The sequence below is a fragment of the Gossypium hirsutum genome, chromosome A07, assembly GCF_007990345.1.
Source record: "Gossypium hirsutum isolate 1008001.06 chromosome A07, Gossypium_hirsutum_v2.1, whole genome shotgun sequence".
NCBI classification, from domain to species: domain Eukaryota; kingdom Viridiplantae; phylum Streptophyta; class Magnoliopsida; order Malvales; family Malvaceae; genus Gossypium; species Gossypium hirsutum.
Genome location: NC_053430.1, coordinates 87,788,848 through 87,812,107, shown reverse-complemented (window position 1 = coordinate 87,812,107; position 23,260 = coordinate 87,788,848). Strand labels below are relative to the sequence as shown.

Genomic DNA, 23,260 nt, shown 5'->3' with positions numbered 1-23,260 from the left:
TGAGTCTTTAGAGACCAGTCTCGAACCGCGGCATTCCTCTCGGTTGTTTGTATAATTGACTCTTCCATTAGAAACCTATTTTTTGGCAACCGATCTCTAGTCAATACCTTCCTAATATGATGCCTATAATGCATGATGTAAAATAAGAATAAAAACAAACAAACTTGGTTAGCACAACACATATGAATAGAGAAAAACTGTGGACAATCTAATAAATTAAGCTACTTGGTCCAATAGACTCGATTCCCTTGCATAGAAAGCGTAAATGTAAAAGAAGGTAAGATGTGTTTTTCCCGTGTACTTATTTCGGTGACCAGTAAACGGACGGAGGTTTGGCACGGCTCTAGTTGGATGGCTCGTATGGTTCACTGTATGCGGTTTTGGTTCTAGATGGGTACTCGAATTGTCTATATTGTCATCTACTAAGATTAGTACAGAGCCTCGGTCGTGGCCCATCATAGGCTTACGAGATCAATTCGAGGGATTACATTTACTTATGCCTATGCGGAGGGACGAGTTAACTCACGAAAGCATAAGTCAAATGTAACCCGAAAGTATTCACTAGCCTGTGCGGAGGAACGAGTTAACTCACGAAGGCGTAGCGTTTACTTTCACTTAACAGGGACGGAGCCCGGGTATAGAGCTCATGTTATGCAACAAAAATGCATGTGCACGGTGCGTGGGGAGAAACTTGCAAACATTTCATTTATTTTAAAACTACAAAACTAAAACTGTAGCACCCCAAAACCCAGCCTAGATGTTACGACCGGATCCGACATGCCACATAGAAGCGTTCAAAACATTTTATATTGTTGATCCAGAAAAACTTACTTAGTGTTTTAAAAGATAATTTCATTATAGGTTAAAGTGAATGGAAGCTGTGTACCAGGTAGGAAACCGGAAAAGAGGTGGTGAATCCATCGGACTGCTTAAGTACCAAGCTTCCTTCTGGTCCAATCCTAGACATGCATACCGCCATTGCCACACCTTAACGTCATGGATATTTCTAGGAAACCGATTTAATTAAGTCATTTTTAGGAAAAATGATTAATTTTAGAAAATACTTTCATTGCGAAAGCTCTGCTTGTTGTCATGTTATTTTGAAATCAATTTTTGTTTTTGAAATCAATTTTTGTTTTTGAAAACGCGCCCTAAAGCTATCCAATTTCAACAGTTAAAATAAGTAATACCTATTTTAGTAATACATATTAAAACCATAAAAAATAATTAAGCGGCCTTATTACATTTAAAAACCCAAAATTTCAAACGTAAATAAAAGGATGTCCAGTTCACCAGAAGAAAATCAAACTTTCAGAACGGGTGGCCACTCCGAATTCCCTCACAGCTCCAAACCCACTATGGTTGGGGATTACCTGCGTGGATGAAAATAAAAGGGGTGAGTTTGGGGAAACTCAGTGTGTAAGGAAAACCCATTCAAAGCCCAAGTCAGCTCAAGCCTATTGGGCCTAAGCCCATTCAGGTAACAGTGGTACTGAACCAGAGCCCTTTTCAGATTACAATAAACTGGGCCTTAGCCCCTTATTCAGATAACAGTATGGCCCATAGGCCCATTTCAAAATACATGCAACATCAATAACATATGCAAGCCCATTTGGGGAGACTACTCAACCCACCAACCACTACACTCCACCCGTACCAGCCCTACACTCCATGTGGGGAATAGCTCAACCCACCCAGCCCAACACTCCACAGTTGCAGCCTTGCTACTCAGTTAACAGTAAATTGAGGCAAAGCCTCCAGTACGTGGACAAGCCACTTTCAGTACTTCCTCCGTCAATTTCCCAATCCCATGCATCAGATAATAACAACGTGGTATGCAGTAAATAACAACAGTCAAGCATGAATTTAGGTCAATTTAACCCTAGGGATATTTCAGTAATTTATCTACTAGGGGTAAAACTGTAAATTTTTTACTTTTAAAGGTATTTCAGTAATTTATCTATTTTAGGGTTTTTCATGCATATTCCTACTTTTCACGTACTAACAGAATCACGTACCGAGGGTTCTTACCAAATTGGGCCCGTTGGCCCATCATTCCAATTTTGGGCCATTAAGCCCAAAAATATCGAGGGCACAGAAATCATGCACTTTGCAGTTCAAATTTTGCAGCTTACCAAAAACATTAATCGATTTACCTCACGAGCATTCGCACACTCGCAAATCTACAAAATACCGGTTTTCGGCATTTCGGCTTTTTGACTTTTACCGATCCAGACTAAGAAAGAGGGTGTTAGTTACACACCTCTTTGCGACGATATGCTGACGAGATCCACACACGAACTGCCTACAATTGGATTACTAACACATTAATCTAACTATTCAAATACGAACTACGTATTAACCCCTTACAATATTCGGCCAACCACACCTACAGATCATAGTAAGCTTATAAGAAATCAATAAGCAACTCATTAACAAATTTTTGTCAATGTTTACCACATAATCATAATCTCACTGCAAGCTGTCTTCGTGAACAATAGTCACTAAATCATTTATAACTGGAGCTACGAAACTCCAAATCAAGTGCCGTTAATTTTACCTGAAAATAGACTTATATATCTTTTGTCCATAAAATTTTCAGAATTTTTAGTTTAGCCAATCAATACCAGATTTTTCTTAAAGTTTCCCATGTTTCACTGTTTGACTAATCTGACCACTCTTCATTACGAATCAAATTTCTCATTGTACAGAATTAAAAATATGTTCTCGTTTATTTCATTTGAAAATAGACTCATTAAGCTTTAATTACATAATTTATGCAGCTTCTAACTCATCTCCCACAATTTATGGTGATTTTCCAAAGTCACGTTACTGCTGCTGTCCCAAGCAGATTTATTACCAAATCACTCTTTCACACCTAACTTGCATGCTTGTTATTTAAACATGTATATCACCAATCAATCATCACATATCTATGATTTTACTTAAGTATAATCTCCATTTCATCATTTTAAAGAACAACATGTTAGCCGATTTTTCCTCTTAGCATCTAAGGCACATGCATGCTCATTTGTTTGGCTCAACTTCACCTATCTTCCATTTTTCATCAAAAGAACATGAAAAAACAACCGTTTCCTTCATTTTAATTCATGACTAAATACTCACAACACAACTAAAAACCAAAATATGCTTCAAGAGTTAAGGTAGAATCAAGAAGAACTCATGAACATCAAGATAGAAGCAAACTACCATGAACTTACCTTCAATTTTCTTCCCCAAGTGACCGAACATTCAAGAGCTTTCTCCTCTCCTTTCTCTTCTCTAACTTTAGGCTATGATGAACAAAGATGGACAAAACTTTGTTCTTTTCACCCCTTTTTTTTTAATAAAATTTCATATTTCATCCATTTAATTCTTTAATACAAAAGACATGAATTATGGATATCAAGTGCTCATATTGTCTACAACAACATGATGGCTGGCCACTTCATGTAAAATGGGAGGTTTGTCATGCAAATCCTCCTATTTTGCACTCCTATTTATTGGGCCACTTCAATTTAGCCTATATCATTTTCAAACATTTTCACATAGGTTCTATTTCATAATTTCACCCCTTTTTTTCTTATGGAACAAAAATTAACTAAAATTGCCGGGTTCTATCTTAAGCTTGGGCCACTAACATAATTAAACCTATGCCAACATTCACAGAATTCCCGAAAATTGGGGCGTTACAAAAACCATAAAACTTAAAACTGAAAAACGAAAGATAAAACAAATTAGGAGATATGTATGTATGATTTTTTCGAAAACAAAACTTAAGAATCATGATTAAATATTAATTTGAACAAGGAACTTTGAAAATTTTGACAACACGTGTTTAATTCAACTCGACTCTCAAAAATCGTCCCCAGTGGAGTCGCCAGCTGTAGCGACGTAAAAATTTTCGCTTTCGGTCGCTAATTGTGGCGATTTATTAAACATTTGAAAACCAATTTTCGATTTTAAAAAAAAAGGAGTCGCCACCGATCTTTTTCCGAGGTGTGATCGGACACCTAATAAATCCTCCTTTTTTAGAAAAGAAAACTTATTCTTGCACAAAAATGAAGGGCGAATTTAGGTTTACGTCAAAAGCCAGAGTAAAGTTGGGTTCGGGAGTCAGTTACGTGCGAGGAAGGTGTTAGCACCCTCGCGACGCCCAAAATTGGTATCTTATTAAACAAGCGTTGTCTTAATTTTCAAAATTGCAAGTTCAAAGTAAGATTTAATCGTGATCCGATTGAAAAGACGAGAAATTTCAATTCTTTTGATTTTTGAGAAGGACATACCGTTTTAACACGAGTCGATTAATTTTCACCCAACATAGCGATGAAATCGATGGCTTAATGTTAAATCGGTACGTTGCCTTAATTATTGAAATTAATTAGAAAACAAGAATATGGTTTTCGAAGTAATGCAAAGCAAATTAATAAATAAATAATAAATAAAAGACAAATCTAGGGGTACATTGAAGCGAATATAAACGTGACAATAATATTATAAACAATAAAGATATATATGATACTAGAATTAAATATGAAATGGAAATAATGAATGTAGATACATGATATTAAGAGTATGTATATATTTTAACATTATTAGTTATACATATGAAAAATGTGTGCACATGACGTATATGAAAAATATATACATAGTAATATAAAATAATAAGTGATAATAGTGAAAATAATGGGTATAATAATTATAATGATATACGAAAATAATACTATATATAAAATATGCATACAAGTATAATAAAATATATGTCTTGATATTAATAACAAACATAGTAGGAATAAAATAAATGTAATAATTATATATACACAATATGGTATTAAGAATATATATATACACAATATAATAATTAAAATATATACATAAGATGGTATAAAAACATGTACATGGAAATATATAAGAAATATACATAATTAGTAATATTAAAAATATATACATAACATACATAAAACATGTACAATATATACATACCTTAGAAATGATAATAATAATAAAAAAAACTACTTTGTACACTACACAAATATATACACACACACATATATATACATAAATAAATAATAGTATTAGAAATATACAATATAATATTATAAATATACATATAATAGTTTAAAAAATATATAACTAATAATATTAAAATATATAATAATATATAAAAAAATATAATATTGAAAACATATATATAACATATATGAAGAATATATAATATAATATTTAAACATTTACATAATATATACATATTAGAAATAAATAACGACTAATAATAATAATAATATTAGAAATAATAATGAAATATATAAAAAGAAAATATAATATCATAGTAATATTAAAATAAAGTAATTAAAATAGTACTATATATAAACATATATACATACATATATAATATACATACACTAATATTAATAATAATAATAAAACTGGAAATAATAATAATTAGTAATTATAATACGTTAGAAAATAATTAATATGTTAATAAAAATAATAGTAATGAAAATAATACTAACAGTAATAATAAAGATAATAATAGAAATAAAATAATAGTAATAATATTAATAATATGTAAAAAAAAAGAAATGAAAATAAACGAAAAAAAGACTAAATCGAACTAAGAACAGAATTTTGGGGCAAATTTTAAAAGAAATAAGGGGCAAAGAGCCAAAATGAACACGCGGGCAACTCTGGGGGAGCAAAAGCGCAATATTCCCTCCTCCTAAAACGCCACGCATGGCAGAGGACTAGATCACAAAGCGCGACAAACTTCGGGGCCTAATTAGGAAATATTAAAAACTCAATTGCGAAAACATGAAAAGGCGGAAGGGCCAATCACGCAATTAGACCATCAAACAAAAAACACGCGGATCCTAGGGTAAGACGGGTCGGGTCGGATCGGGTTAGGCTAAAATGACGTCGTTTTGGGGCTTAAGTATAGCCCCCAAAACGACGTCGTTTTGGAGGGCTATAAATAGGCCCAATTTCAGGAAAAAAAATCATTTGTGAAGGGAAGAGAGAAAAAAAAGAAAGAGAAAAGGAGAGAAGAAGAGAGAGGAGGGAGAGGGGAGGGATTCCGGCGTGGGGGGCACCGGTCCGGTCGCCGGACCACAGTACGTCGCCGGCGCCAGCTACCGCGCGCGGTGGCCGGAAGTTCAAAAGGTAAATTTTTTTTTTTTGAAATTTTTCTTTTTTTATGTTAATATGTTCTATATATATATATATAGGTAAAAAAAGGGTCTGAAAACAAAATTAAAAATAGAAATAAAAAATAAAAAATCACCTTAATGTTTGATGCCTGTGTTTTGATTACTGGATTAATGCTATTCTTGTGTTTTCCTTGTATATTTTTTTGAATTTGCTTGTATATTAGAATCCTTGGTATTGAGACCAAAATCCCCCCATTGTTTTGATTTCTTCTCGGCTTTATAGCCGATTACAATAGTAGAAAAATATTGTTTTTCTTTGTCATTCTCTATTTGTCTGCTTCTGTCTTGGTGCTTGCTTCACTTTGCAGGTGTCAGATGACCCTCAGAGGCGTGGTGGCGTGCGTGGTGGCTCCGCATGCGAGGGGCGTGGTGGCCGACATGGTGGCATGGAGAGCTAGGGCGCCAGGGTATGGGGCTGATGGCTAGTGTCAGAACAAGTGGAAGCCGAAAATGGGGCTAGAGTTTCGGTTGTAAATGGGCTAGTTTACGGTTTGTGAATTGGGTATGGGTAGTTTGGTTTTGGGCTTGCCGGGCCATTGTAAAAAAGGACTATTTATTTTGGTTTATTTGTTAATGGACTGGGCCAAAATTGGCCTATAACAATGTCAAAAGATTTTGGGGGCTTTTTTTTTGGAGGGGGGTTTCTCCATCTTTTTATGAAATTTAAAAATACGGGTCAAAGTAAAAAGGAAAAAAAAAAAGAGAGTGGTTCTTTAATTTTTTTTATTTGATATATATATGGTTGTTGAAAACATCCAACAAATTTTCATCCTCGTAGACTCACTTAAATATTACTATTTACTCATAATTAAGTCTCAAATGTCTAAGATATCATCAGTCATAAAATTATCATTATGTCTCTTCATTCGTATTTTTATCTGATTGAGTCAAAAATTTTGAAAAAGAGTTAAAACACCTATTAATAACTTCTTAATAATTCAAAAATAATTAAAACCTTAAAAATCCATATTTCTTATCAAATTTATGATTAGAATATTCAAAACAAAAAATTCCTATAAAAAATCATAAATTTTGGGCATGAAGAAAATACAAAAAATGTTCTTAATTAAATAAAATAGAATTTTTTTCGTTTTTTTTACAGATTTTCATTTTAATTTTCTAAGTCATTTTTAGGTAACTTCCCAACGTGTCGTGAAATAATTTCAATTAGAACTTTTCGTTCTCTTTAAAATTTATATTATGGGTCCAAAATAAGATTTTATACTCGAGTTATGATTAAAATACTAAAGTGATATTAATTAAAGGTCAAAATATAAAAAAACTTACTAAAAAAAACGTTAAACTCACTTATTTCTAATTATTCACCTAAATCATAAAATTAAAATAATTAAGAATTTAAATAATATTATTCAAATAAAAAATTATCACTAATAAATTAGAAATTATGCACTTATCAACAAACATTCTCACATATAGAATAAAAAGAAAATACTCGTAACTCAAAATCTACTAATTGTATAACTAAAACTCCTAAACGCTTAGGTGATGTGTTTTAATCAATCAAAAGAGAGTATTAGTGTAAATATTACATAATAAATAATCTTTTAAATTGAATAAAATATCTTCTAGATAGTTGGTTTTGTTGCTTTATTCATTTCTAAGTAATCTATTTCGAGTTTGTATCTCAAATGTAAATTACGGGAGAAGAAAAGATAAACCCTAAATAAGAATGATACCTAAAAAAAGTAATCAAAATTCATAAAGCATATAATGTAAATAGGACATGGAATCTTAAGCAGGGGTGGTACAATAAAATTCCAAGCACTAAAGATCATAAATATCAATCACTTCACTATTCGCTCATCCATCTCTCACTTTCCCTTCCAGAAATCGCATATTCCTTGGAATCTACTCTTTCTTTTTCTCGACCGTCGTTTTTCTTCGTCCATTCAAAACCCATTATTTCATAGTTTTGTCTTAACCTCGAAATTTAAAAAAAATTATTTGTTTTCAATTCAGATCATCTAACTTAGGATTTAATACATGAATTAAAATTTTTAATAATTTAAATAGTAAAACAAAACCCTTTTATCTTATTTTTAGACCATTTCTACATTAATAATAAAACAAAAATGTTTTGATGCATGCAATTAGTATTGCAACACTAACTGTAAAAAGGTAAAATTATTATATTTTCTTTAAAATTAAAAATTTTTAAAAATTAAAAGTCATTCATAATTAATTATTTTAATGATTTCTCAATTTTTAATTGAATACAATCACACGATATATTATAATTAAAAATACACGATATATTATAATTAAAAATGTCGGTCCCGATCTTTTCATGTCAACTTTAAAGTACAAAAATTTCTGAAATTTAAACCCGATAAAAAAAGTTTGTCTTGATTTTATATATATATATATATAAACTATGTTGAAGCTTCAAATCCAATCTCCGTCTTCCTTTGAAGTGCCACCAAATTGCAATCCAAGTCAGAAATTTGATCCCAATATAGTTTTCTAGTAATTACATAGGATTTGATTCATGGGAGAAGACACTAAAACCAGAGTAAAGGAAAGCCAAGAAGAAGGGAGGCAAGAGATGTGGAGAAGCATAGAAATTGTTGGGAGTGTGGAGAAGTGGGCGTCGACGGTGGTGGTTGGTGACGAACTTAACTTCATTCCACCATTGAACTTTGCTATGGTTGACAATGGCGTCTTCAGGTCGGGTTTCCCTCACTCTGCCAATTTCTCTTTTCTCCAAACACTTAACCTCCGCTCCATCATGTAAGACCAAAGTTTCTTCCCTTGTTCTTCATAGAAGTTGATGATGTTCTTCATCACATGCAAATTTTTGTAGTTTGAGTGAAAGGGTTTTTGTGGTTTTGATGTCAGATATCTGTGTCCTGAGCCGTATCCAGAAGCCAACACCGAGTTTTTAAAATCCAATGAAATCAGGCTTTTTCAGTTTGGAATTGAAGGTTATAAGGTAACTCTTTGATTCCCAAACATATTGTTTTTGCAGCAAACATCTTAAATTTTGGATTTTTATTATTATTTATGTACATATATTTTGTACCCAATGACTAACAAAACTATTAAATTATAAAGTAAAATATATTTAGATAAATGCAAAATTCAAATAATATGAGGCTTAAATTTAGAGCTTAAAATTGGAAAGCCGCCGCCTTATTACTAGTCCAAAGCCTCGTAGGGGTGGGGTCTTTGATTTGTAGTATTAGGCTTTTCATTTCTTACATAAACATACATGTGATGGTCCCTTTCCATTGCACAAAAGGATAACAAGCGGTATCAACATTTATTTTTTGCTTTTATTTAAATAAAAATATTTTAATTTTAATTTAATTAGCATAAAATAATTTTTTTATTAATATATGAACTATGAAACAAATCCATTGTATTAGAGCTCATGGCTTGAAAACTACGACATAAACGAATTATGCGATTTGTCACTAAAATTAGAATGAATTAAACAACTGTAATTTTAATTATCTTAATTGATTCGACAACTATTCTAAGCTATTGAATATTGGCCATCCATTCAATAAACTTAGAAGATTCATGAATATTAAAGAACAAAGAAAAATTAAGTCTCATAATTTTATTAAATTAAATTTCGATATAACTTTTGACTAGAAAAGAAGGTTAAAAAGTCTTAGTCTCCCTAATTTTAACCTAATCATATTTATATATAGAGTAAAAATAATATACTGGAAAAAATACAAAAGTACTCTTAATTAAATAAAGCAAAACTTTTTAAGTTGTTTTGGTAATTTTTTGCATCAAACTTTCAAATTGTTTTTGGAAGTTTTCTTGAAATCTAGTTAAATATTTTGATTCCCTTTGAAATGGTATATTGTGGGCCCAAAATGAATGTATTTAGCTCAATATGAATTTTATTGATTTTATGTATTTGTAAAATATATAACACAACGAAATATTAAATTCTGCTCTAGCTTTAAGAAACTATTCAAGATTCCTTTCTAAGTAGGCAACAATGGGCACCTTGATGGGCAAAATGACCAAGGTATGTACGTCAAATTGAAGGATAACTAATTAAGATATACATTTAATGCAGGAGCCATTTGTAAATATCCCAGAGGATACAATTCGTGAAGCTCTGAATGTGGTCCTTGGTACACTATTACACTTAAATTGTGGGCAAGGTAAACGTGGGTTGATCAATTATTAGTAATTTAATATTGCCACTCTGCAATGCAGATGTAAGGAATCACCCAGTTCTGATCCATTGCAATCGAGGGAAGGTATGTGAAATTTGTTCATCTGCCATATATATGACAAAGAGGTTTGAGTTTTACAATGTTGTGCTCTCGTTTCAGCATCGAACTGGGTGTGTGGTTGGATGCTTGAGGAAATTGCAAAGATGGTGTTTGTCATCTGTTTTCGATGAATACCAGAGGTTTGCGGCTGCAAAAGCTAGGGTTTCAGATCAGAGGTTTATGGAATTGTTTGATGTTTCTAGCGTGCCCATCTCGTTTTCTTGCTCCAACAAGTAAGCACTTAACCGCAGAACAATAAAAAGCCAAATAATATATTTGTAGCAATGCTCTTGTTTGCGTTGAATAGTGTTATAATTCTACTTGTTTTTGGTGGGACATACGACGATTATCCATGTTGTCTTTGAAATTTATTGTTGGAAAGGTGCTATTACATCAACAAAAGTCAAATGGAAAGATTTTTGAAGATGTCTTCTGTTTGGTGCAAACTGCTCTCGGGCTCAGGCCTAGGCCTAATGCTCCGCGTCCTTTCTTTATTGACGACACGGATGTATTTTTGGTCTTATATTGTTTATCATGTCATAAGGATGTGTTTGGTTTAAGACGGTAAAATTTTTTTTCCTAAAAGAAAAATATATATTTTTAAAAATAGTTGTCGTAACCATTTTTTTTTAAACGGGGATCGACTTTGGTTTTGAAAGTGAAAATTAAAACGGGAGTCGCCACCAATCTTTTTTGATGAGGTGTGATCGGGTCACCTTAAATTAATCATTTTAATAAAATTTAAGCTTTACTAAAACGATAATTTTTGGTCTACGAAAATCAAAAACGAGTTCGGGAGTCGGTTACGCATGAGGAAGGGTTAGCACCCTCGATACGCCCAAAATTGGTACCTAGTTGATTAATTAGTGTCTTAGTGTCGGAAATTTAAAAACTTGATAGAATTTAAAATACGATCCCTCTTTGTATTAATGCTAATTTAAAAAAATGATTGAATAAATTAAAACGGATGTTAAGGACTCTCTCATCTCGAGGTAATAAAATATCATGTCCAGTAAGTTAGGACACGGCATCTCGAACTTTGGGACTGAGCTTGCCTTTTATTTAAAATTAAGGTATTTTAATTTCTTTTAAAAGAATATTCGGTTAATTAGGATGAACGAGGAAAATCGAAACCCAGTAAGTTAGGGCACGTTTCCCCAGATTTCTAACACCGAATATTGCCTTTATGAAAGAATTATTTTCGTTGGGTAATTAATATAAATTCGTGGTAAAGTGGAATAGCGAAAAATGAATAAACAAATATGAATTTCGTTATCAATGAACATAACAGAATAAAAATAAATGCATAATAAGAATAATGAGATCAGAAATAGAGGAGTAAAACAAACAAGCAATGTAAGAGAATAATAAAAGATTTATAATAATTGTAACAGGTCAATTTTGACCTAGGCCTAAAGACCCAAAACAAATGAAAATAACCCAAAAATTACAGCCCAAAGCCCAGTAAATTAAAATTTGTTTCAGCAAAAAACCTAGCTGGCCGTCTGCCCCCCTCACGCATGCACGCCTCTGACCGGTCGCCACTCGCACACCTCAGCCTTGGCCACCACGACGTCCATACCGTCTGACACCCCCATCACCAACACCGGCCATACCCTGCAAACACAAACAACAAAAAAGGCAGCCACAACAGAGAAATGGAGCATTTTTATTGTTATTGTAATCCATTATAAAACGGAAGAAAAAATTTTAGAAGAGGGGAGGATTTTTGATATTTCAAAGGGGGAATCGATTGTATTTTAGGGGGGAACCGATGGTATTCTAAAAAAGGGAAAAAGAAATAAAAAGAACAAAAGTTTTGTACCAGGATTCAAGCAATCAGAAAAAAAAGAGGTTGAAATTCATTCTTGCGTCCCTTCATTTCCGTTTCTTTATTTGTATATACATCTTCTGTTTTTTTTTTTTTTATTTTCTTTACAAAAAATCTGTTTTAAAACGAAAAAGAGGAAAAGGAAGAGAGAAAGCTGTTACCTAAATCTTGAACCGTCGGCACTGTCGGAGTTCTTCTCCGTTTGAACCGAATCCAACGAAGATGGGGGGCTTCCATTTCGATTTCTCATAGAGGAAATACTAGATCCCCGAATATGGATCCAAAAGGGGTCGAACAAACCCTTCTCCTCGAGTCATCGACCACCGCCTGCGGTGGTACCATGGCAACGGCGGCCATGAGGGCTTTGAGACTCTAGTCGCAAGAAAGAGGGGGAGAGGATGGAAGGGGCTGCGTTCTTTTAAAGTTTCCTAGGGCTAAATGAGATAAAACAAAAAATGAGGCTATTTATGTGGCGAGTCCCTTTGATTTTGAACCGCATTACAATGTGGTCCTGATTCGTGTTTTTCTTTTTTTTATTTTTGCCCTATTATTGTATTTCATTTCTGATTTAGTCCCCGACCTGGACAAATGAAACGAAGCGCATAGGACTTGGGATATTGTCCCATTTCGTCCCCACAACTTCGAGCGCATAGTGATTTGGTCCTCGGCAACTTTCTGTCATTTGTAATTTATACCTTTCCTTTTACTTTAATTTTTATTTAACTATTTCCTATTTTATTTCAAAAAAAAGGGGGGGGTCTGCGAGTGGCCTGATCCACAGGCTAAATCCACGCATTCTCACTTTAAGTGAGTAATTTGCATGGTTGGTCCCCTCCATTTGTGCTGTCTTTTAATTAAACTCTATTTTGTTTCTTTCGTTTTTACCCTAAAATTTGTGTGTAATCTCAATTCGGTCCGCGCTAGAGTACTGCGTTTTGGTATTTGGGATAATTTTGTTTTTTTAATCCCCATTAGTTGGCGCGCATCGTATTTTGGTCCTCAGTATTGTTTTAATCATTTTATTTGCTTGCGATTTTATTTTTATTTTAATGGAGTATTTTTTTTATTTTTTCTCTTTTCTCTTGTAATTCTTTTATTTCCTTTAAAAATTTATTTTTGTTCAATGTTTTAAAAATAAAAAAATAAAAAGTAGGCTTTATTTGTTTTTTTCCCCTCAAAAGTAGAGCCTTGGGAAGGGAAAAAGCTTACCGTGCATTAAGGGATGGAAATGTGCACATTTCTTTTAAATGGGAAATTTTCGCGATTAGTCCCTGTCCTGGGTGCCTACGTTCAATCAAGTCCTTTTTTTTGTTTTCTTTAAATGCTTTCAAATTACCCCGGAAATTTGCGCCCAGACCCCTCCCTCATTACCCACGTGTCCATTTTGGTCCCCTTGTATCCTTTTATTCTGTTTTCACTCCAGAATTTTATTTTTTAATTCAATTAAGTCCTATTTTGTTTATTTTAGACACTTTTATCACAATTTGTTTTTTGGTATTATTATTAATCTAATGTTACTATTTTTTTATTATCATTTTTTATTATTTTCCTATTATTTATTATACTATTTTTTACACTATTATTTATTATACTTATTATATCATTTTCATTATTTCTTATTTCTTTTCATCTAATTTGATCAATTGGAGTTAAGTTTCACATTATTACATTATTTATTTATTTATATATTTGTTATATGCTTCATATATATATATATATATATATATTTAAAATAAAACGAATTATTTTATGTATAAATCGTCATTATATGTATCACATTACTTGTTATATTTTTTACTAATAATCATTTTTTTGTACTATTTCTTTTTATATACATATTTTATAATAATTTTAAATATAGTTTATTATACTTATTGTATTTTATCATGAAGACGAGACTCAATATTTGGCAATTCGCGGAATAGTGCCCTATCGTGCTGGGCTGCAATCTCCCGTTTGTCCAAAATAATCGAATATCTCTCCGGAATTTCACTTGTATTTTTCTAAATAAGGCAATATTTCGCGTTTGGAAAATCGAGAAAACGTGCCCTAACGTGCTGGGTTTCGATTTCTCGTTTGACTAAATAGCCGAATATCCTCTTAAAACTTCAAAGTATGGTTTCATTAAACTATAAGGTGATCTTGGTTTCGATGGTTAGAGTATCGTGTCCTGACGTGCTGGATGTGATATTCCTTCGGAACAAGAGAATCTTATGTTTCAATTCACGATATCAGATTTTCTTTTAAGGATCGCATTTTTTAAAAACTCTTCAAATTTTTAATTTTCGACACTAAGACACTAATTAATCAACTAGGTACCAATTTTGGGCGTATCGAGGGTGCTAATCCTTCCTCGTGCGTAACCGGCTCCCGAACTCATTTTTCTGAATTTCGTAGACCAAAATCGTTGTTTTAATAAAATTAAATCATTTATTAAAAACAACCACCTTTTGAGGTGACCCGATCACACCTCGTCAAAAAAAGGATTGGTGGCGACTCCCATTTTTCGTTTTATTTTCAAAATCCAAGTTGACCCCGTTTTCATCCAAAAAAAATGGTGTCAACAGCTTGGCGACTCCGCTGGGGACAATAAGAGAGTCAAGCCACGTGTTGATTATTTCTTGTCTTTTTGTTGAAAGTGGAAAATTCGATTTAAATTTACGATCCTCTCATTGCATCTCTTTTGTTTTGAATTATATTTTTTTATCGTGTTCTGTATTTTATTTTATACCTCGGCATATTGCATTGCATGACCGCTGGTCATACCCTTTTAAGTGGGAGTGAGAAACTACGCCTTCGTGAGGTTTTCACCTCCGCATGGGATAGTGAATCGCTTCCGGGATACATCCGTACCTATGTCTTCGTGAGATTTTCATCTCCGCATGGCCATAGAGAAATGTATCCCCCTGAACCGAACTCGGTCCGCATGAGCCTACAATGGGTGAGGATCGAGGAATCTGCTGGTTCAGGTACCCTTACTTTAGAACCAAACCTCATGTAGTGAACCTTAGGAGCTCACCCTAGGTAGAACCACTTCGAACCCCTAGTATTCACCCAAATAGGTGTTCTATTTATTCTTGCTTGCTTTTGCTTTGTACTAACATGTTTTCTTTTTGTCATGATTGCATTGCATTTTCATCATAAAAAGAGGTGTTGATTCACGTTCAATTGCTAAATAGAGAGCTTGTCATAAGAAAATGGGTTTCTTGATAAAGTGGATGACGATACGTTTGTCCTAATACGGTCCGAGAAGATATAACAAAAGAAGGATGATAGTTCAATAGAGGACTATACGACTTTGCCTCGTTGCCTGAAGACTCAAGATGACAAAGATTATTCGAGAACCGCTAAACTTTTTAAAGAGAAGCCAACGAGCATCACAAGGATGAGTGAGTAACGAGTCGCGGCCCAGATGAAGAAAAAAGAGATAGAAGGGATGTCCCTTTTGAAGAGTTCGGGAGATTTATCTTAACGCTCGAATGAAGAAGAGGATCGAATGTCCCCGCCTATGACGGTAAAGCCGTATATATATCTGCTTTATGTAAATGGATTTGTTTTCTATTCCAGTTGTTCTAATAGAATTGAACCAAGAATCAACGTTTCTTTTGGCATTCATTTCATGCATTTGCATTACATTGCATCATATGCATTAGACTTTCACGAAGTGACCCTAACTAGGTAAAATTATTTCAGTTACCCTGGAAACCACCAAAAATCTAATCAAATATCACTACGGTACTCGTCGCCAAACGAAAGCAATGGATCAAAGGTTGGAAAGATTGGAACAGTTGCAACGAGAGATGCAAGATCAGATACACGAACGACTGGAAAAAATCCAGCAAGACATGTTAGAATCCCAGAACACTGTGATGAACCAAGTAAAGCAGTTATTGACTGGAAGGAATGACAAAGGAAAAGGCCCTTTAGTTGATGCTGGGGATGATCACGATGACCCTGCCTATCCTCCAGGTTTCACCCCAACTAACATCCAAGCGCAACCAGAGGTGTAGCCGCAGAGGGCACCTGTTACCATTAGATCCCAATACCAGGCCGGTGCCCCAGCATCGATGAACTTTCCAATAGGCTCGGGTTCTAATCCCTGTGATAATCCTACCAACCCCGTGTTTCCTGATCTCGATAACATGGCAGAGGTGGAGAAAGCGAAAACGGACTTGTCAAAACAACTTGAGGACCGATGTAGATGGCTAGAGGAGAAATTTAGAGCCATGGAGAACACCGACTACCATTGTGGAGTCGACGCCAAGGACTTGAGTTTGGTACCTGATCTAGTACTCCCTTCCAAATTCAAAATGCCGGAGTTTGAAAAGTACAACGGGACTAGTTGTCCTGAAGCTCATATAACTATGTTCTGTCGAAGAATGACGGGATACATCAATAATGATCAACTGTTGATCCACTGCTTCTAGGACAGTCTGATCGGGTCTGCAGCTAAGTGGTACAACCAGTTAAGCCGCGTCAACATCCATTCATGGAAGGACTTAGCACAGGCTTTCATAAAGCAGTACAACCATGTGACAGATATGACACCCGATAGAATCACATTGCAGAACATGGAAAAGAAGCATAGTGAGAGCTTTAGGCAATATGCCCAAAGATGGAGAGAGGTCGCGACAAAGGTCCAGCCACCTCTTTTAGAGAAAGAAACCACGATGCTTTTCATCAACACTCTGAAAGCACCGTTCATTAACCACATGTTAGGAAGTGCTACCATGAGCTTCTCAGATGTAGTGATGTCTGGTGAAATGATTGAAAATGCAATAAGAAGTGGGAAGATAGATGCGGAAGAAGCCATCAAGAGATCAACCCCAAAGCACAAAGACAATGAGGTGAACAACACGAGTACAGATAGCAAGGGTTATTCAAAACCAATTACGGTGAATCAGCCAAGAAAAATGGTCGCTAACCAACAAGGCTCATTAAGACAAGAACCTGGAGTGAAACCAGGTACTGAGAACCTCCAGTTCACAACAATTCCAATGTCATATGAAGAGTTGTATCAAAATTTATTCGATGCGCATGTTGTTTCCCCTTCCTACTCAAAACCCCCACAACCTCCATATCCAAAGTGGTATAATGCGAACACACACTGTGACTACCACGCAGGAATTACGGGGCACTCAATAGAGAATTGCATCACCTTCAAGAAACTAGTTGAAAAACTCATCAACATGGGTATTGTCAAGTTGGGTGACTCATCTACTGCAGAAAATCTGCTACCCAATCATGATTGACAATAAGGTGAATACGATGTATGAAGAGATATTGGGAAGTGTTCACATCAATGACATGCATGAAGACACAACTGAAGAGGGAACTTTGTTAGATGTCTGCCCTCATAAACTTGGAAGTGTTCTAAATAAATCAGACTGTAAAAGAAGTCTCTGTAGTATTTAGAGCCTACTTAGAGTAATATTCAGAACAAACTTGTTGCTTTTAGCCTGAAGCAATATGAATTTTTTTTGTGAAATAGGCTCATGTCTGAACGTCGTTATTTTAATGAAATGCATCTTTGCGATCATTTTTGAGCTAATATTCTTTCATTCTTTATGAATAATTATTTTTAAAATCATTCATTCATTCATAATTATACTGTACAAATAATTATTCTTAAATTCATACATTCTTTGTATATTCTTTTGCACCAACAACAGGTCCCTGAATATCAACGACATGAATGACACTGCTACAGACTCAGAATCTCCTTTTGAGTGAGACATGTGTTTAGAGGAATCTCATGACTTCGAAGATGACATAGATTGTGGCCTATCTCCGTACTTATTGAGGAGGGTAGAACAAGGTGAAAACAGATTCCACCTTACGAAAAATCAATGGAGTCCATATGGGGCATGAAGGTTGTTAGGTCGATCTCGCCAAAAAAAGGTCTGGCAGTCATCAGTTTATCTTCACGGGAAGAAGCTGTTTCATATGCCAATGTCACGAAGTCGACAGCAATTCTTTTGAAAAATCACGTCAGCTTGAAAAGTCGAAAAGAATCATATTTGACAATGCACTAAATTTGAACAAGAGCAAAATATAAGAAGTTTGCAGTCTGTTCAAGATTAACACCATATCGCCAAAAAAAAACTCTCTCAGGGCAACGCCCTCTTTTTGGGCTTATTTCGGTTTCACCTATTGAGGTCGAGATTTCCTTCTCTTTGAGTTTTTGGATCCAATCCTGGTTGGAGAGGAATGTTCAAAATATCTATCATGGTCAAATGTACCAAAAGCAAATGGTATGAGTTCACCAAAACAAGGTTTGCTCCAGAGAATTCCACAAGGGGGACCCGATATCAAAGAAGATCCTTCCCATACAAAGGGGACTTCAGAAGAAAGTGGATGTCAAGCCAGAAGGACCTTATGTGGAAGGCTTTATCTGGGAGAGTGTAGGTATTGACCAAGATAGATGGCAAGAACTTGCCTAATCTTGAGAATTTTGATTCAAGGAACAAATACTTCACTTAAAAAAAAGAGAGAATTAATGAAAAAGAAGAAAAGAAAAATGAGTGAAAAAATGAGAGGCCAAGGTGAAAACCCGCAAAGGGCGCCTTGAGACCAAAGGGGCTTGAGTTGAAAACCCTAAAAAAGGGGCGACTCAAATTTTGGATCAAATTGGGGCATGAGGTGATCAGAGCATCTCAAATTTTGATCAAATCGGGGCATGTAATGATCTTGCTATACCTGATTCAACAGGAAAGGGTAGGTAGCATCTTGGGGCATCGACAAAGTCTTGTAGATCTCCTAAACACATGTCAAACACAGAATGGTCTTTCAAAGAGTTGGTACAGAGAAGTTCAAGCTACGATATCTGGGGCATCTTGTCCTCATACTTTTTCTCTTGGAATACTTCATTCTTTTTCAAGATACGTGTTCCCAATTGATTCCCCTTTTATTCTTGCTATCCTTGATAGTTTATCCATTTTGAGCTATGCTCTCAAATCAATTCTATTTTATCTATCGTTATGATCTTTTGCAAGCATGTTGCATTGGAATAATGATTAATGGACTAATAAAACTTTCACGAAGGAAGTCTTGCATATTACTCTGAAAAGTTTCTAAATAATATAGGAGCCTGAAGCAGGACAATTGTTTAGAACACTCCAAATTTAAAGGTTGGAAATTTGGGAAGGAATAGTCTAAGTTTAGACTTTCTCTTTGGATTTTTGTTGTCAAACGCGTTGATTGACAAGACGCCATGTTGGTGACAAAGCTTGAATAAACAAGAAAGTGATGATCTTCAGGCAATAGGAAGAGGTTACCTCGGGAAGGAGAGCCCTCGTTTGCGCATGAGTCGTTGGTACGACACATTGGGAATGATGTAAGGGACCAGAAGGATTTAAATCTTATACCCTTGAATTGCGATAGGAGAAGATTGACAAAAGCCATATCTTTCTACCCTGGGGTTACAGTGGGAGATTGATGGTACAAATTTTGTGTCCCAGTGGGTTGAACTTCGATGTTCAAAGTGGGGGCAATCAGATTACGTGTTTCTTTGGAAATGCCGGCTGGTCAAGAAGGCGTTGCGACACGTTAGTGATAAAGCCTTAATAAGCTTTTGAGCGATGATAACCTAAGCATTAAGGGATTATTTTCATGACATTCTACATTCATTCAAATACCATTCACGCATGTCTAGTTAGGAGCATTTGATTCATTTTGATCATGCCATCCTAATCATTAGGCATAATTAGGTTCATTATACAGGTCATGTTCCCTAGAGGACAGATCAGTAAAAATTGAAGATAAACCTTGCCTCTCTCGGTCGTAGCAGAGCTGGTTGAAGTTATCAGATCTTGCCTTCCTGCATTGACAGCGAAGCAGATCGAAGACAAACCTTGCCACTCTCGTTTGTAGTAGAGCTGGTTGAAGATAGCAGATATTGCCTTCCTGCATTGACAGCGAAGCAGATCGAAGACAAACCTTGCCACTCTCGTTTGTAGCAGAGCTGGTTGAAGATATCAGATCTTGCTTTTCTGTATTTGGCAGCGAAGCAGATCGAAGATGGCAGATTTTACCTCCCTGACAACAGTGGAGTACATTGAAGCCGATAATTCTATCTCCCTGTATTTGGCAGTGGAATAGATTGAAGATTGCAGATCTTGCCTTCCTGTATTTGGCAGCGAAGCAGATCAAAGATGGCAGATTTTACCTCCCTGACCACAGTGGAGTACATTGAAGCCGATAACTATATCTCCCTGTATTTGGCAGTGGAATAGATTGAAGATCAAAGATGGCAGATTTTACCTCCCTGACCACAGTGGAGTACATTGAAGCCGATAACTCTATCTCTCTGTATTTGGCAGTGGAATAGATTGAAGATCAAAGATGGCAGATTTTACTTCCCTGACTACAGTGGAGTACATTGAAGTCGATAACTCTATCTCCCTGTATTTGGCAGTGGAATAGATTGAAGATTGCAGATCTTGCCTTCCTGTATTTGGCAGCAAAGCAGATCGAAGATGGCAGGTTTTACCTCCCTGATTACAGTGGAGTACATTGAAGCTGATAGTTCTATCTCCCGGGGCAAGAAGTAGATCGAAGATAGCTGATCCTATCTTCCTATATTGGTAGGAAGTGGATCGACGACGCAGATCTTGTCTTCCCATATTGGTGGCGAAGTAGATCGCAGAAAGCAGATCTTGTCTTCATGTATTGGCGTGAAGTAGATCGAAGATAGCAGGTCCTATCTTCCTATATTGATAGGAAGTGGATCTAAGATGCAGATCTTGTCTTCCCATATTGGTGGCGAAGTAGATCGCTGAAAGCAGATCTTGTCTTCATGTATTGGCGTGAAGTAGATCGAAGATATCAGATCCTATCTTCCTATATTGGTAGGAAGTGGATCGAAGATGCAGATCTTGTCTTCCCATATTGGTGGCGAAGTAGATCGAAGAAAGCAGATCCTGTCTTCCCATATTGGTGGCAAAGTAGATCGCTGAAAGCAGATCTTGTCTTCATGTATTGGCGTGAAGTAGATCGAAGATGGCAGGTCCTATCTTCCTATATTGATAGGAAGTGGATCCAAGATGCAGATCTTGTCTTCCCATATTGGTGGCGAAGTAGATCGCTGAAAGCAGGTCTTGTCTTCATGTATTGGCGTGAAGTAGATCGAAGATAGCAGGTCCTATCTTCCTATTATTGATAGGAAGTGGATCCAAGATATAGATCTTGTCTTCCCATACTGGTGGCGAAGTAGATCGAAGAAAGTAGATCTTATCTTCATGTATTGGCGTGAAATAGATCGAAGATGCAAATTCTGTCTTCCTATATTGGTAGGAAGTAGATCGAAGAAAGCAGATCTTGTCTTCATGTATTGGCATGAAGTAGATCAAAGATAACAGGTCCGGTCTTCCTATATTGGTAGGAAGTGGATCGAAGATGCAGATCTTGTCTTCCCATATTGGTGGCGAAGTAGATCGAAGAAAGCAGGTCTTGTCTTCATGTATTGGCGTGAAGTAGATCGAAGATAGCAGATCCTGCCTTCCTATATTTGTAGGAAGTGGATTGAAAAACAGTCTTATCTCCCTAAGTAGTGGTGGAGTAGACAAAAACCACAAACCTCATCCTCATGGAGTTGCAGTAGAGTAGATTAAAGACATATCTCTCTGAAGTGCAATAAAGTGGACTGAAGCAACAAGACACAGTAGACTTGAATGAGGCTACTTGAAGAAGAAAGGCACCAAGAAGTCAAGATTCGACGAGACCAGACAAAATTGACCTGTCAAAAGTCTTTGCTTCATTCTCGTTACACGACAATGAGCAAAGAGGGGCAGCTGTAACAGGTCAATTTTGACCTAGGCCTAAAGACCCAAAACAAATGAAAATAACCCAAAAATTACAGCCCAAAGCCCAGTAAATTAAAATTTGTTTCAGCAAAAAACCTAGCTGGCCGTCTGCCCCCCTCACGCATGCACGCCTCTGACCGGTCGCCACTCGCACACCTCAGCCTTGGCCACCACGACGCCCATACCGTCTGACACCCCCATCACCAACACCGGCCATACCCTGCAAACACAAACAACAAAAAAGGCAGCCACAACAGAGAAACGGAGCATTTTTTATTGTTATTGTAATCCATTATAAAACGGAAGAAAAAAATTTTAGAAGAGGGGAGGATTTTTGATATTTCAAAGGGGGAATCGATTGTATTTTAGGGGGGAACCGATGGTATTCTAAAAAAGGGAAAAAAGAAATAAAAAGAACAAAAGTTTTGTACCAGGATTCAAGCAATCAGAAAAAAAAGAGGTTGAAATTCATTCTTGCGTCCCTTCATTTCCGTTTCTTTATTTGTATATACATCTTCTGTTTTATTTTTTTTTGATTTTCTTTACAAAAAATCTGTTTTAAAACGAAAAAGAGGAAAAGGAAGAGAGAAAGCTGTTACCTAAATCTTGAACCGTCGGCACTGTCGGAGTTCTTCTCCGTTTGAACCGAATCCAACGAAGATGGGGGGCTTCCATTTCGATTTCTCATGGAGGAAATACTAGATCCCCGAATATGGATCCAAAAGGGGTCGAACAAACCCTTCTCCTCGAGTCATCGACCACCGCCTGCGGTGGTACCATGGCAACGGCGGCCATGAGGGCTTTGAGACTCTAGTCGCAAGAAAGAGGGGGAGAGGATGGAAGGGGCTGCGTTCTTTTAAAGTTTCCTAGGGCTAAATGAGATAAAACAAAAAATGAGGCTATTTATGTGGCGAGTCCCTTTGATTTTGAACCGCATTACAATGTGGTCCTGATTCGTGTTTTTCTTTTTTTTTATTTTTGCCCTATTATTGTATTTCATTTCTGATTTAGTCCCCGACCTGGACAAATGAAACGAAGCGCATAGGACTTGGGATATTGTCCCATTTCGTCCCCACAACTTCGAGCGCATAGTGATTTGGTCCTCGGCAACTTTCTGTCATTTGTAATTTATACCTTTCCTTTTACTTTAATTTT

At 35.6% G+C, this 23,260-nt stretch overlaps 1 protein-coding gene and 1 long non-coding RNA gene across 2 annotated transcripts; both read left to right on the top strand.

The window, feature by feature from the left end:
• The first annotated feature begins 8,146 nt into the window (after positions 1–8,146).
• LOC107955054 (tyrosine-protein phosphatase DSP1) lies at positions 8,147–10,897 on the top strand. The gene is made up of 5 exons (XM_016890763.2): positions 8,147–8,957; positions 9,066–9,159; positions 10,270–10,327; positions 10,413–10,456; positions 10,532–10,897. Exons 1-5 carry the CDS (start codon positions 8,716–8,718, stop codon positions 10,706–10,708), a joined length of 615 nt encoding a protein of 204 aa, XP_016746252.2. The 5' UTR covers positions 8,147–8,715; the 3' UTR covers positions 10,709–10,897.
• Positions 10,898–11,325: 428 nt separating this feature from the next.
• LOC121231798 (uncharacterized) lies at positions 11,326–22,811 on the top strand. The gene is made up of 3 exons (XR_005929843.1): positions 11,326–11,865; positions 22,103–22,565; positions 22,678–22,811. It is a non-coding gene; the product is annotated as an uncharacterized lncRNA (long non-coding RNA).
• Positions 22,812–23,260: the final 449 nt, after the last annotated feature.

Coding starts and splice junctions, on each gene's coding strand:
- LOC107955054 (XM_016890763.2), top strand. CDS start 8,716: ATGGGAGAAGACACTAAAACCAGAGTAAAGGAAAGCCAAGAAGAAGGG. Junction 8,958..9,065: donor CTTAACCTCCGCTCCATCAT/GTAAGACCAAAG, acceptor TTTTGATGTCAG/ATATCTGTGTCCTGAGCCGT. Junction 10,328..10,412: donor AGCTCTGAATGTGGTCCTTG/GTACACTATTAC, acceptor TCTGCAATGCAG/ATGTAAGGAATCACCCAGTT.